Genomic DNA, 13,903 nt, shown 5'->3' with positions numbered 1-13,903 from the left:
GTACAAGATATCGAACAAAAAGATAGAGAAAGAAACACTAAGAGAAATTTAGCATTAAATTTCTCACTCTCCACAGTGATTCTCTGTTAAAATTGGCAACTAGGGCCAAACTCCATGTGGGTCACCTTATTTATGGCAACTAATATTTTTTCTAGATTCCTCTCGTCGAGAAGTGTAGGATTGATCTAAAGATCATCCGATTCCGACGAGTATTTATGGAGATAGGAATTTATTTCTAATTACTTGACAAATTGTCAAGGTCAGCCAACAGTTAAGTGTGTGGCACACATGCCCAACGTTTCATATAAATAGAAGAGAGGTTGAGTCATTTTCAACTCATCTCATCACTCATCTTCTCTCTCTCCTACGCATTAGGTGAGCCTATCTCTCTCTCACACCTGTGGCTGAAGAAGGAAGACGCAGATTTCTGGTTAGGGCAGTGTTGACTTGGGTTGACCTAGCTGCAGGTGGGTAGATTGGATAGCGTTGACCAGCATGGAGGCCTTCTTGACTGCGGATTGGGTTGGGCAACCTCTCCTAGGCTAGCCGCAGTTCTGTTCAACAACTTTGACCAGGTTTGACCACCCCTTTGACCAACGTTGACTGTCAAGGAGCTACTACAGGTTTGACCAGACTTTGACCAAGTGTTGACTACTATTTGACTGAGGTTTGTGGATTGTTTTGGGCTGCTGAAGATAGTTGTTGAAGACCGAGTTCTTCAAGTTGACTAAAAGTCAACCCGGGGCTGTTTTGACCAAGTTTGGCTTTGCTGATTTAGGGTTCTCTGCTGCTGTTATAAAATTACAAAGTTCTGAATTGTACTATATCTCTCTGCTGAACTATTGAAGATAAAAGAAGATTTGATCAAAGGGTTTCCCTGCATTGGGGTTTGTCCCTGGCTAGCTGCGACATCTTGTGTCTCTTGTCTTGGCTTGTTTTCTGTCGATCATTTAATGTTCTATTTGCATTTTACTTTATGTTGTGATTGCTAAACAATGGGTAATAAAAGTAAAAGAAGTAAATTGCTCTAAGCATAGAACATACCATAATTTAACATGGTATCGGAGCTGAGGTGAAGACAAAGCCCAAGGAAGAGCAAGAGCAAGAGCAATCACTGAAGGTTGTTGAAGCTATCTTAAAGAAATCATGGGGTCCTCAGCACACTTCCCTGCTGAAGACAAACTCCATGAGAAGTTTGATTATCTCGGATGGAAGATGTCTCTCGATCTAACATTAGAAGAGCAGGAAGTGTTGGACCATGTGAGAGGCAAGATTATTGAGCCTCCATCAAATGCATCCGCTGCTACTAGGAACAAATGGACCAAGGGAGAAGTCAAAGAAAGGAAGATCATCTGGGACTCTATCGACAAGTGCCTGGTGGCCTATGTTTCCGAGTTGACCACCTCCAAGGAAATCTACGATAGACTGGTTAGTTTATTTAAAGTTAATGATGCAAATCAAGTTTTGTTCCTTAGAAATAAGCTGAAGGAAATTAAGAATGGCAAAGATGAGAGTATGCAAGCATATTTCTTAAGGATCATTGAGATCAAGAATGATCTCCTATCTATTGGGGAAGTAGTTCTTGACAGGGAAATGACACTGACAACTCTTGTAGCACTGCCACCTGAATGGTATATATTCAAGACTACTCTTCTCAACAATAATGTAATTCCTGGATTCGAGGAATTGATGGCGAGATGTATTCAAGAAGCTAACACCAGGGAACCGAAGGAAAAGGAAGATGAGACAATGCCCGATGTGGAAGAACCTATGGATCCTATTGATCCCCCTCCGCAAGAGCCTTCCTCTTCTAGGAAGAGGCCTTCATGGCTTAGGGTGACACTTGATGATGTTGAAGGACACATTGCACTCAGGGGAACCTTCCGGGAAAGTAAGAAGCCGACCGGGTATCAGGGATACCTGACCATCATGAGCACGATCATCCAAAATGAGCCTTCTTCATTCACAGAAGCTGTCCAGCATCATGTATGGAAGGATGCTATGACCGAGGAATATGAGTCCATCATGAAAAACGATGTCTGGGATGTGGTCCCCAGACCCCAGGACAAAGAATTTGTCACTTCGAAATGGCTTTACAAGATAAAGCATGCAGTTGATGGAAGTACGAAAAAGTATAAGGCTCGTTTTGTTGCTCGTGGCTTCTCTCAGAAGGTATAGACTATGACAAGATATTTGCACATATTTCCCGATATACCACCATCCGCTCGATCATAGCTCTTGCTGCTTCGCAAGGATGGAACCTACATCAGATGGAGGTCAAGACTACGTTCTTGCATGGTTCGATCAAAGAGGAAGTCTATGTGGAGCAACCCGAAGGATTTGAGATTCATGATCGAGAATTTCATGTGTGTAGGTTGAAGAAGGCCCTCTATGGGCTCAAGCAAGCACCTCGAGCATGGTATGAAAGGATCGATAGCTACTTGATGAAGTTGGGATTCACTAGGAGTGAAGCCGACCCTAACCTTTACTTTAAGGTTGAAAATGGCACTCCTCTCATACTGGTGCTGTAGGTTGACGACCTCTTTCTAACAGGTGTAGACCCTCTCATTCACAAATGTAAGAGGGAGTTGGCTTCTGAATTTGAGATGAAGGACCTAGGACTGATGCACTATTTCCTAGGACTAGAAGTCTGGCAGAAGCCAGGGGAGATTTTCCTATCTCAAGGAAAATATGTGGTGAAGAAATTGGAGAGATTTGGTATGGTGGACTGCAAGCCCGTAACTACCCCGATGGAGCTTGACTTGAAGAAGTTAAGCGGTAGTGCTGCCGGACCTGTTTTACGAAATGCTACAGAGTATCGTATAGTTGGAAATACTGAGAGGGGGGTGAATCAGTATTTCTTTTTCTCACTATTGTTTTACTAGTTAAAACATGTATGTTCGGAACACAAAATGAACAGCAGGAATAAATGCTTTTATTAATATAACTGTGCAGTAAAATAAATACAATAAATAGAATGTCACAATTGGTTGCCAAGCTCCAACTTGGACTTTGGTGAGGCTCCAACCTCCTGAGCACCAACTCTATTTTTCCAAGACACCAATCTTGGACTTAGGAGCACAAACTCCCAAGGACTTCAATCCTTTTCAATTCTGAGGCTCCAACCTCTTTGGTATACACTGATGTGCTGCTGCGCTCTTTTCAGCTTCCACTGCTTCTGTTGCCCCCTTTTCTTCTGCTGCTTCCACTATCTCATGCTCAAGTTATGTCATCCACCAACGACAACACAGTTCTCTGTTTTTGCTGCTTTTATACGCTCCATGCCCCTGTCCATTCGTTTCCTCTTACGTGCTGGCTCTTTGGCTTCCTCCTCACTTGATCGCTTGACACTTCGGCTTCCATTTCTTTGCTTTCTTTATTTTTTCTTACAGGCTTTATCGGAGGCGTTTAATCACCCATCGAAAGCCACCACCCGAGCGTTTTAATCAACCATCGGAAGCCACCAACCGAGCCTTTTAATCAACCATCACCGAGCGCTTTAATCAACCCGCCACACTTATAGAATCAGAGCCACCCTTTTATTGCCGCTTTTATGTCTATCGGAGCCACCGCCCAACTGTGTCCACACATACAATCAACACAAGCGTTTCAATATATGTCTTAAGGCTTAAACCCGCAGCCACATATAATATATGGGAAACATTATAAAACCCCTTTATAAAGATTTCGGTCACATATACATTACTACACAGGAACCCATGTAAATCCGCTCAAATGATCATTCGCAGATTTCAAATCTTATCCGCCCGCCTTTATAGTTATCGGCGAGTCCGGATTTCGGCGATCACAATAAATCCCTTTACTCTGACCTCTGATGAGGAGCGGACCCGATGCTCTTTAGACTCCCTTTAATATTGTTTCGGGTCCGATGAACATCAGCGTTCGCTGTAAACAATAGAACAGCCTCCTCCGATGCGACGGACCCGACACCCTTTTATGATCCAACCTATTCAAATTTCGGCTCCGTCAATTCGGCGAGTTCACCTCGGCGACTTTGTAACACAAAGGGTCTGCGGACCCGACACTCCTTTAAGCTCCCTTCTAAAGAGATTTCGGGTCTGGCCTATCGGCAGTTCCCTATCGGCAGATTTGCAATGTAATGGGTCTGCGGACCTGATGCTCCTTTAGGCTCTGTTTTATAATATTTCGGCTCCGGACAGTCGGAGCTTACACTTAACAGTCCCAAAGGCCTTTGCGGACCCGATATTACTTTATGCTCCCCTTTATAATGGTTTGGCTCCGGTCTGTCGGAGCATACACTTCGGTGATTGCGAAAGGCTCCACTCCTCCGATGCGATATTGATTTCGGACCCGAAATCCTTATCCGCTGTACTTCATAATACTTCGGCTCCGGGATTTCGGAGCATACACTTCGGCGGTTCCGAGGCCTCTCCTCCCATGCGATATTTGGTTTCCGGACCCGATATGGGTCTGGACCAAAATTAATATTCTTTCAACTCCGCCACTGTCCGACCTAAGGGGAAATATTTTGAATTCTCTGTGTAAACAGAGATATTTGATATAACACTTGTAAAATGATTTAAGGAGTCTGTATAAAAAAAGAAATGACTCCCAAGGCTTCAATCATATGACTCCGATGGCCCTATTTGTTTGTAATATATATATGGCTCCTCTTGGCTCCTCTTGCTCCATCTGCTCCTCTCGGTCCATTTTCTCCATTTGCTCCATATATATTGCTCCTCTCTTGCTTCATCTGCTCCTCTCGGTCCACTCTGTTTGCTCCTGTAGCTCCTCCGATGGCTCCTCTTGCTCTGACACTCCTTCGATATGGCTCCTCTTGCTCTGGCACTCCTCCGATATATGTGGCTCCTCTAGCTTGGTCCGCTCCTCTTGGCTCCTTTTGCTCTGTCTCCTCCTCTTGAATATTGCCATATTGACATCAATGACAATCTGTGTCCAACACAGATTGCTACTAATGCTCTCTCTCTCTCTCTCTCCCCTGCAACTCACCCTTTGGCTCTATCCTCTCTTGCTAAATTTCAGCCACTGAGAAAATCAATATGCCTGGGCAACTGAGTATCTGCACTAGTGTATCCTTCATCTACCCATCGACTTCTTCATATAATCTTATGCTGGAGCATTAATTCCCAAGATTAAAACATAATAGATGGCCCATATTAATTCCCTGTCGATCCGTGTGAGTTTCTAGATTATTCTCACCACATCTCAATTAATACTGAGTAATTAACCATATTCCCTAAGTTTAGACTTGGGAAATAATAAAAAATTGGTTAATAATCTAATTGAGACACTTTTGGGTGGAATTTCCAAAAACGATTTCTGGGTTTTGGAGAACTCATTCATTCTAGCATCTCCACAAAGTTTTGTGGCTAGAACACATCCGATGCTACAAAAACTAACACTCCCTCTTAGCAAGGAAAGTGTTCTAGTGTTGCTGCCCCTGTAGCAACCAGTGTTTTTAAAACCGGAACCAATGACCAAACCGGGCCCCTAATGAACCGGTTTACCGACTGGAACCGGTCTACCGACCGGAACCGGTCTAACCGGGACTGGTTTGGTCTAAACGAACCGGTTTTAAAAGAATACATTAAATAATTAAGTTTTAATGAAAAAAACTATTTTTATGATTTAAAACCATGATTCCAAGCCAATAGAGACAAAATATGCAAAGGTTGCTCATTTATATAGCATGTAAAGGTGAATATATCAAAATGGCACCGAGTGCAATACATATCATCGACAAAATACATAAGCAATGAAGCTCTAAATGGCCTCCAGAGTGTAAAAACAAAGCCTACAAACTATTGGGCCAGTGGCCTACTACAAGACTCAAGTCTACATATATGATAATAGTGATTAACATTATCACTTGAAACTTCTCATGAGTCATCATGATAAATCATCAAACTCAGTTGGTTGAGTCTCGACTCCCAAACTTTGCAGTCACAAACTTCTCTATTGGTTCAGTGACTTGAGTCTCAAACTTCTGAAGGTCTTCTGCCCTAATATGCCCTATTATTTCATTTGGTGCTCCACATGGCTTTACATGGCCTCCTATCCCAGCCAAGTGTTGCTTGAACCTGTTAATACCTCCTCCTTTAGTGGATTTTTGGCAATATTTGCAGATCATTTTGCCATCAATCATATCACAATGAGCCCATGCAGTATCTCTGGCTTTTGGAGGCATGATGACTACTACTTAGCTTAAACTCTGTTGTTCCACTACTCCAACAAAAACTCAACACTCTCCAAGCTCCCAAGCAAAATCACAAACACTCCAAATGAGATGTGCGAGACAAATGAGAGGGAGAAGGGCCTCTTAAAGGCTTGGAGAGGGTGTTTTTGGAGGGAAAGGACCCTTACTTTCCCTCCAAAACCCCTAAAAGACATTGAAAAAAGCGTTGACTGGGCTCACGGTGGGCTTGACCGGTAACCGGCCAGTTTAGGACGGAACCAGCCGGTTTGATACAAATCGGCTGATTCCGTCCTAAATCGGCCAGTTAGGACGGTTAGGTCTTTTTTTTGGCCACAGAGGGTGTCTAACCCGGTTTTTTTACTAATTCCAACCGGTGGGTCTGCTAACCGGCCAGTTAGACCGGTAACTGGTTAGCTGGGCCGGTTTTGAATACTATGGTAGCAACACACTGTATCTGCATCATCTCATGTCACACTGCTGAAGTCTGGTTGTTGCTACACACCAACTACTGCGCAAATCTGATAGGTGTTGCATCTGTGCTGCTGCTGACCTTGCTGAACTGTTGTCAACTACTGCAACTCCCTCTCAACTGCAGTTGCTGAGAATCCATTAGTTTCTACTATTGAAACGGATTCTCCACCATATCCATCTGTTCTCTGAATTGTATGAACTTAGCTCTCCCTAGAGCTTTTGTGAGTATGTCTGCTACTTGATCGCTTGGGGGGACATGCTACAGCCGAACTGCCCCACGTTGAACAAGATCTTTGATGAAATGACATCTGATATCAATTCGCTTCGACCTATCATGAAATACTAGATTCTCAGAGAGTTTTATCCAACTATGATTATCACAGTAAACACTGGTCGCTCCCATTTTCTTCCTGAACAAACTAGCAATTTCCTAAGCCATATGGCTTCGCACATAGTTGTGCTAGCCGCCATATACTTTGCTTCTGTTGAGCTTAGTGTTACTGACTTCTGCTTCCTGCTGCACCAAGAGATCATCCTCGATCCAACGCTGAAGCAGTACCCAGAGGTACTTTTCCTGTCCACTGAACTACTTGCCCAATCAGCATCTGTGAATCTGCTCAAACTAACGCCATCTCCTCGAGTATATTTCAACCAGAGCCCGACTGTTCTACACATATACTTGAGAATGTGCCTAGTTGTTGCTCGATGTACCCTCTTCGGTTCCACCATAAACTGGCTAAGGGTATTGACAGCAAAGCAAATGTCTGGCCTAGTGTTGACCAGATACATGAGTGACCCAATTAGTTGTCTGTACAAGGTGGGATCAACTCCTTTGTCCGCTGATGCATCTATTTTCTTCTAGGTGGTAATCATTGGTGTTACCATGGGTTTGCAATCTTACATTCTGAATCTCTTCAGAATTTCTGTAGCATACCTCCCTTACCCAAGGAAGATCTCCCCATTCTTCTGCCATGCTTCCAATCCTAGAAAATAGTGCATCAACCCCATGTCCTTTATGCCGAATTCTGTTGCAAGGTTCCTTTTGCAGTCCTTTATGAGCCTCGATGATCCTGTCAAAAACAGATCATCTACATATAAAACCAGAATGAGAGGCTCAGTCTCCACCATCAGATAGTAGAGATTGGGATCTACATCACTCTTGATGAATCCCAACTGCTGCAAGTAACTGTCAATTCAACTGTACCATGCCCTGGGTGCCTTCTTGAGCCCATATAGGGCTTTCTTCAATCTGCATACATGAGTGTGTTTCTCATCAGTTTCGAAGCCTTCAGACTACTCTATGTATACCTCTTCTTATATCACCCTGTTCAAGAATGTTGTCTTGACGTCCATTTGGTGACCCATCACATTTGTGTTGCTCGGGATATGACAGATCTGATAGAGGTATATCTGGAAACTAGGGCGAATGTCTCCTCATAGGTTATTCTTCCTTCTGTGCATACCCCTTTGCCACGAATCTAGCCTTGTACTTCTCCACACTGCCATCTGCAGCGTGCTTGATCTTATAGATCCATCTGGAACCTCCAACTGATCTTTCTTCTGGACGAGGCACTATTTCCCAAACATCATTTGTCATGATAGAGTTGTATTCTTCTTCCATGGCATCCACCCACACCTGATGTTGTGTGGCTCCCTAAGAACTGGAAGGTTCTGCAACCTGAGCTACCAAGGCTTGATATCTGTCAGGTTGCCCACGTTGTCTTTTGTCTATCCTAGGAGCTCCGACAAACTCCTCTGCGTCTCTCAAGGTCTAGCTCACTTCCCTATGGGCTCTACCACTGGTGGTGGGAGGTTCAATCAATTCCTCCTCCTGTCCCTACTACTCCGTCTACTAATAACTTCCTGCATCTCCTACTCCTGAGGAGATGTTGGTACTGGTCACTGTACTCGATCCCTGCGACTGTCCTCTTGCTTGTCCAACTTGTTGTCCCTGCTGCTGGACTAATGAAACTTCTGCTGATTGATCTCTTACAGGCATCTCTCGAGATTTTCTGAAAGCTCTGTCTTCCATGAACTTTGCATCTTGCCTTACTACAATCTTCCTACTACTAGGAATGTAGATCCTGTATGCCTTTGAGGTTTCGCTATATCCTACAAGGAACCCCTTCTCTGCAGTTTGATCTAACTTACTCTGTTTTTCATCTAGGATGTGACAATAAGCCACACTCCCTGTGAAGAATCCTGGCGTTTTCTTCCCCAATTCTCTATGAGGTGTTCTGTTTTGAATGTACATTGTTGTGTTACATGCCTCAGCCCATAGAAATCTAGGCAAATCTTGGTCATATAACATAGCCTTTGCAGCCCCAACTATTGTTCTGTTCTTCCGCTCTGCTACTCCGTTCTGCTAAGGGTTGTATGGAGTTGTCCATTCTCTTTTGATGCCCTCCTGTGCACAAAAACTTGTGAAGTCTTTATCAATGTATTCTCCACCGTTATCTGAACGCAGCACCTGGATTTTTTCCCTTTCGTGTTCTCTACGAGTGCCTTGAACTCTCTGAACCGATCAAAGACCTCATCTTTGGTCTTTATAAAATAGATCCAGGTCTTTCTGGAATGGTCGTTACTAAATGTGACAAAATATTCACTTCCACTAAGAGCTTTGGGGGACATAGGGCCGCAAATATCTGTGTATCAATCCCAACGCGCCTTTTTCTCTACTATCACTTCTAGGAAATGTTGCCTTAGCATACTTCTCAAGTACGTAGCCTCTACAAACGTCGTTGTGCTCAGTACTGAGAACTGGAACACCAATCACAGTTTCTCTAAGCATCCTAAGTGCTCCATGGTGTAAATGTCTCATCCTCCTGTGCCATAGTTCGTTCAACTCCTTCCCAATGCTATTATCCTTGCCTATCAGTGTCATTGGAGAATCAATATGCAACCTGTATAACCTGTTGCTTCTAGCTCCAATCGATCTCACCTTCTTCCAGCCAGAGTGTTTGAATACGCTTTCTTCCACACAAAGTGTACATCGTACCCCTTGTCCTCCAACTTGGACACTGAAATTAGGTTCATATCCAATCCTGGCACATGCAGTATGTTGTTGCCTAAGTTGTACACCTAAGTACAGTAAAAGTTTCTAACCCTGCAAGGTATAATCTCTAAGGCACAACCCTCAGAGTAGGGGTTGTCACCTATTCCCTACTCACTCTGTTTAAGCTCTCTCCTAGATAAGCCAAAGGGGATAGTCCCTAAGGATAGTTAGAAAGGGGAAACTTGTTTCAACAACAAGTCTAGGAGACTAAGGGCAATGCAATTATTTATCTAAGCAACTTGATTAAAATTATTTAGCAAGCTTGATTACGAAAAGGACAATGTAAATATTTAACAAGACAATCCCAATAAGATAAATAAGACAATGTCTAGATTAACAATGATAAACCAGTGCCTCATAACAATGCTTAGAAAAGATTCAACACTTGTAAGATATTTCAAGTCACAAGATAAATGCTGCAAGACAAGTATTAGTATAGGAAATGGCACAATATTAAAAGATGAGCAAAAAATCTACCTTGCAATAATAAAAGAAACCTGTACTTTGTTTTTTAAAGAGATGCTCCAATAAATGTAACAATATCAATGGACAATGAGCAAGGAAATTAAATGACAATACAAGAGCAGTAATATAGAATTGCAAGTAAAGATAGAGTGCTCACAAAATAACAATATGTTAAATTAGACAAAACCAAATAGGTAGATGCAAACTAAGCTAGGTGAAATGCAAAATCTAACTCTAGAATGAAAATATTGATGCAATATTTTTCAATGGACTATAATAATAATAATGTTGCTTCAAGGGAAGTAGATATCAATCCAAAGATTATGATAAACACTTAGAACACAAGATTAGCTTATACAATAACCAATGAAGTAACCATAGTTACTCAAAAGCAAAACTGATGATTAAAGTTAAAAGAGTTAGAGCAAAAATTCCACAATGCCTTTATACAATAGGGAATTAAGGTCTTCTTTGCTTGTTTAGATGGTTGAACAAGTAAATATTATAATCGGAAAAGGCCGATGAAATTGCTAACATTTATTAGAAAAATTATTTTAGATCATAAACAACAATTGAAGCAAGGCTGAAAATACTTCAATGAAATCAGACAGGAAGCAACTAGGAAAGCGCAGGATAGAGAATGCAATTAGAAGATGCAATGCAATGTACAAGTTTAGTGAGTTACAAAACCAAACACAGGATCTCCCTTTTAAATAAGGAGAAACAGGATGCCTTGGAAACACATTCCAAGCTCCCTCAAAAAAAGAAGAAATTGTTTTATTAGTGAACTTACAAATGGGAAAAAAAAACCTCTAGAACAGAAAGAAAGGCTCTTCTTTTCAAGGAGCTTTACAACAGAGATATGAGAGTTACAAATATAAGACAAACTCCTTAAGATGAAAGACAGATCCAAAAAACAATATATCCAAAGATCAGACTTTGAATTCCTTTATCTTTCCAATAAAATAGTGCACAAATATGATGGATCCTTTGCTTCAATATGAGGCTTAGCACTTTGATGATTGAACTTGCTGCAGCAACAAAACCAGTCCTCCAACAAATTGATGCCAGTGAGAGGGGCTCACGGTCTTAGATGAAAACAAGAGGAAAATTCCCAAGCCAACAATTCTAAAGCAAATGATTTTCTGCAGTAAAGAAAGCTCAATATTTCGAAGGTAAACGTCACTTTAAGGAAGAACTAATGACTGTCCCTGCAAGACAAAATTTTAGACCTAAAACCAATGGTCGATTTGCAAAGGATACACCACTCCACAAAATACCACTGTTAATGAAAGATCAGATTACTGTAGTGAAAATATCAATCCTCCAATACCCAAATCAGTCATCCGAATTTGCAAAAGATGTAAGTTAAATGCTTATGATTACTCTTGGAATTATCATGTGCGATTTTAGGCTTATTATTACTATTGTTCCAATTGATTTTCTTGTGAGGCCAGGCTGAAAGAAACTCCCTTGGAATTTTTCAGATTTGATGGAGGGCTTTAAAATTTGTCACTTTAACTTTAAGCTCCAAGTAGATGAAAAGACCCCTAAAATGCAAAGACCTGAAACCTCAAAATATTTTGCACCAGGTGATATGAAAGTTCTACGCTCACAGCAAGATACAAAGCTTTTCCAGATATATATAAAAGAAAAACAACAGGAGCTAGATCAGCCAATTATATGCCAAGTTTAAAACAAACTTTGTCAATTTTTATATGAATTTTCTGCAAAATAAATCACTAAATATTCAAACAGTGAATGTGCTCTAAATTCCTGTAGCTATATCCAACAAAAGAAAAATTAATCAAAATGAAATAAAAAACAGTCCCAAAACAAAAACTTCTCTGCTGCAAAGCTTCCTTGATACCAGAGATATGTCTCTTAATGAACAAGTCACTGTTTATAATCTTGCCAATCAACTTTCCGTGAGCACCAGGTTTTGGAGGAAATTTTAAGCTCACATCTAGTAGAAAGAGGTCAGTTTGGAGAAGTCCTGAACCTTGCAAAAGAACACCGCTAAGTCAACAAATTTTAGTGGAGAAACCCTTTTAAAATTTTTGTGATTCCCTATCAAGTTAGGCAGCAAATGAAATTAAAGCCCTTTATGCATGCGGCCTAGCCCAATTTAACCACAAAAGAGTTGAATTAGATATTACTAAGGAAATTCTGGGTAATTTCTTATGGTTTCACGATTCGACCTCCACAAATTTACTGTAGAGATTGCCCAAAGAAAAAATGATTTAATGTTCTTGCAGCCCTGGGAAGTTATCAACAATTCATATCAGAAATTTTGTAGAAAACCCCTTTGCAGCCTGGCTTTAGAAGGCAGAATTTGCTTGAGGTCCTTAAAAGCCAGCAACTTCACAAAATAATTTTAAAATCCATAGAAAAATTTCAAATAAATGCTTAGACCAAGCTTCAAATCCTGCAGCTTCCAAGAAAGATAAGTTTTTAAGTCTAATGGCCCACAAAAAAGGTATAGCGTAAGGCCTCAAACCCTAGCAGTTTAGACGGGGGTGAGGGTTGAGCCCTTCCTACTCGTTTTCTTTCAAACCCTTCAAAGAATATGATGAAATACACCTTCTCTAGAAAACAATAAATAAAACCCTTCTCAAGAATTATTCAGTGACTATAATGCGAGGATTAGATAGATGGCAAAGAAAACAGGCCGCTCAGGACTGTGGCAGTGAAAATAATTATGCTAAGGCTCAGATTTGGGTCTCCCAGGATTTGCACAAACCTGCAAAAAAATAAAAATATTTTTGAACCCTTCTCTCTTTCTCAGACCTGCAAGAGACAAAAAAAACAACACAAAAAGACTATGGATGGTTGAGGTTATAAATAAATACATACAAAATTTTCAGTAGTGCTAACTTTTTAAATAATATGCTTTTCAATAACGCTCAATAAAAATGAAATTTAATAATTTTCCCTTTTTTCCTTTTTTGTTTTTTGTTTTTTTAGATAAGAAAAAGCCTAAAAACTAAAAATAATTATTTAATAAAGAATAGAAATTTAAAATTTAAATTCATTTACAAAAGAAAAGTTTATTTACATATATATATAAATACAAGCTCTAAAGAAAAAAGCAGATATTTTTCATTAATAGCTCTTTGATTCAAATAAGTAAATAAATGAATAATTTCCTCAAAGCCTAAGCCCAGAAACCCTGCAATAAATTTGATAGATAAATCCTTAAGGTAAAATAGAATGAACTCTCCTACTTAATCATTCAAGAGTTGGTTAACTTAAGCAAAAGCATCCCCTTACACTTGAGATCTGTTTCAACTGAATATTTTCTACACACCTCAAAAATATTTTGTTAGCTTCAGAAGAGACATGAAAAATATCATGGAAGAGAAATTAAAATTCTAGCAACTTAAACAAAAGCACACTAGCCACTTCCAATCCTAAAATATTTTCCAGATCTAATTACCAGTGTAAGATAGCTATACACTAAGTTAATTCTTTGTAAGCAAATGAAGAAACAAATAAAATCACCAATAGAAAATCAAGCTCAAGAATTCATTACTGTATCCATAAGAGAAGAGCCACAATGTTTCACCCCAAAGACTTGTGTATTATTATTTCAAAACAGAGAGAGCTTCGAGACCAAAAAGCCAGAGCACAACATCTAGTGATGATACAATGAGGAGCATATGCTTTCTTATATAGAAAAAAAGAGAGCTCTAGAGGCTCTTCCAAGTGAA

At 40.4% G+C, this 13,903-nt stretch overlaps 1 protein-coding gene across 2 annotated transcripts in view; it reads right to left on the bottom strand.

The window, feature by feature from the left end:
* LOC149236473 (uncharacterized) overlaps positions 1–13,903 on the bottom strand; it is a 219,343-nt gene that overhangs the window by 35,872 nt on the left and 169,568 nt on the right. The window contains exon 5 of one of the 2 annotated variants that reach the window (XM_089372396.1): positions 12,775–12,933. The exons of the other annotated variant lie outside the window; for it this stretch is intronic. Within the exon in view, the coding sequence (XP_089228522.1) occupies positions 12,895–12,933 (39 nt within the window). The 3' untranslated portion in view covers positions 12,775–12,894. Of the gene's footprint in view, positions 1–12,774; positions 12,934–13,903 lie in introns of those variants that run through there. 2 annotated transcript variants of the gene reach the window in all.

The sequence above is a fragment of the Pinus tabuliformis genome, chromosome 8, assembly GCF_031772625.1.
Source record: "Pinus tabuliformis cultivar Carrire ecotype Pingquan chromosome 8, CPIR1, whole genome shotgun sequence".
NCBI classification, from domain to species: Eukaryota; Viridiplantae; Streptophyta; class Pinopsida; order Pinales; family Pinaceae; genus Pinus; species Pinus tabuliformis.
The sequence above is the reverse complement of the archived record's forward strand: the minus strand, read 5'-3'. Positions and strand labels throughout refer to the sequence as shown.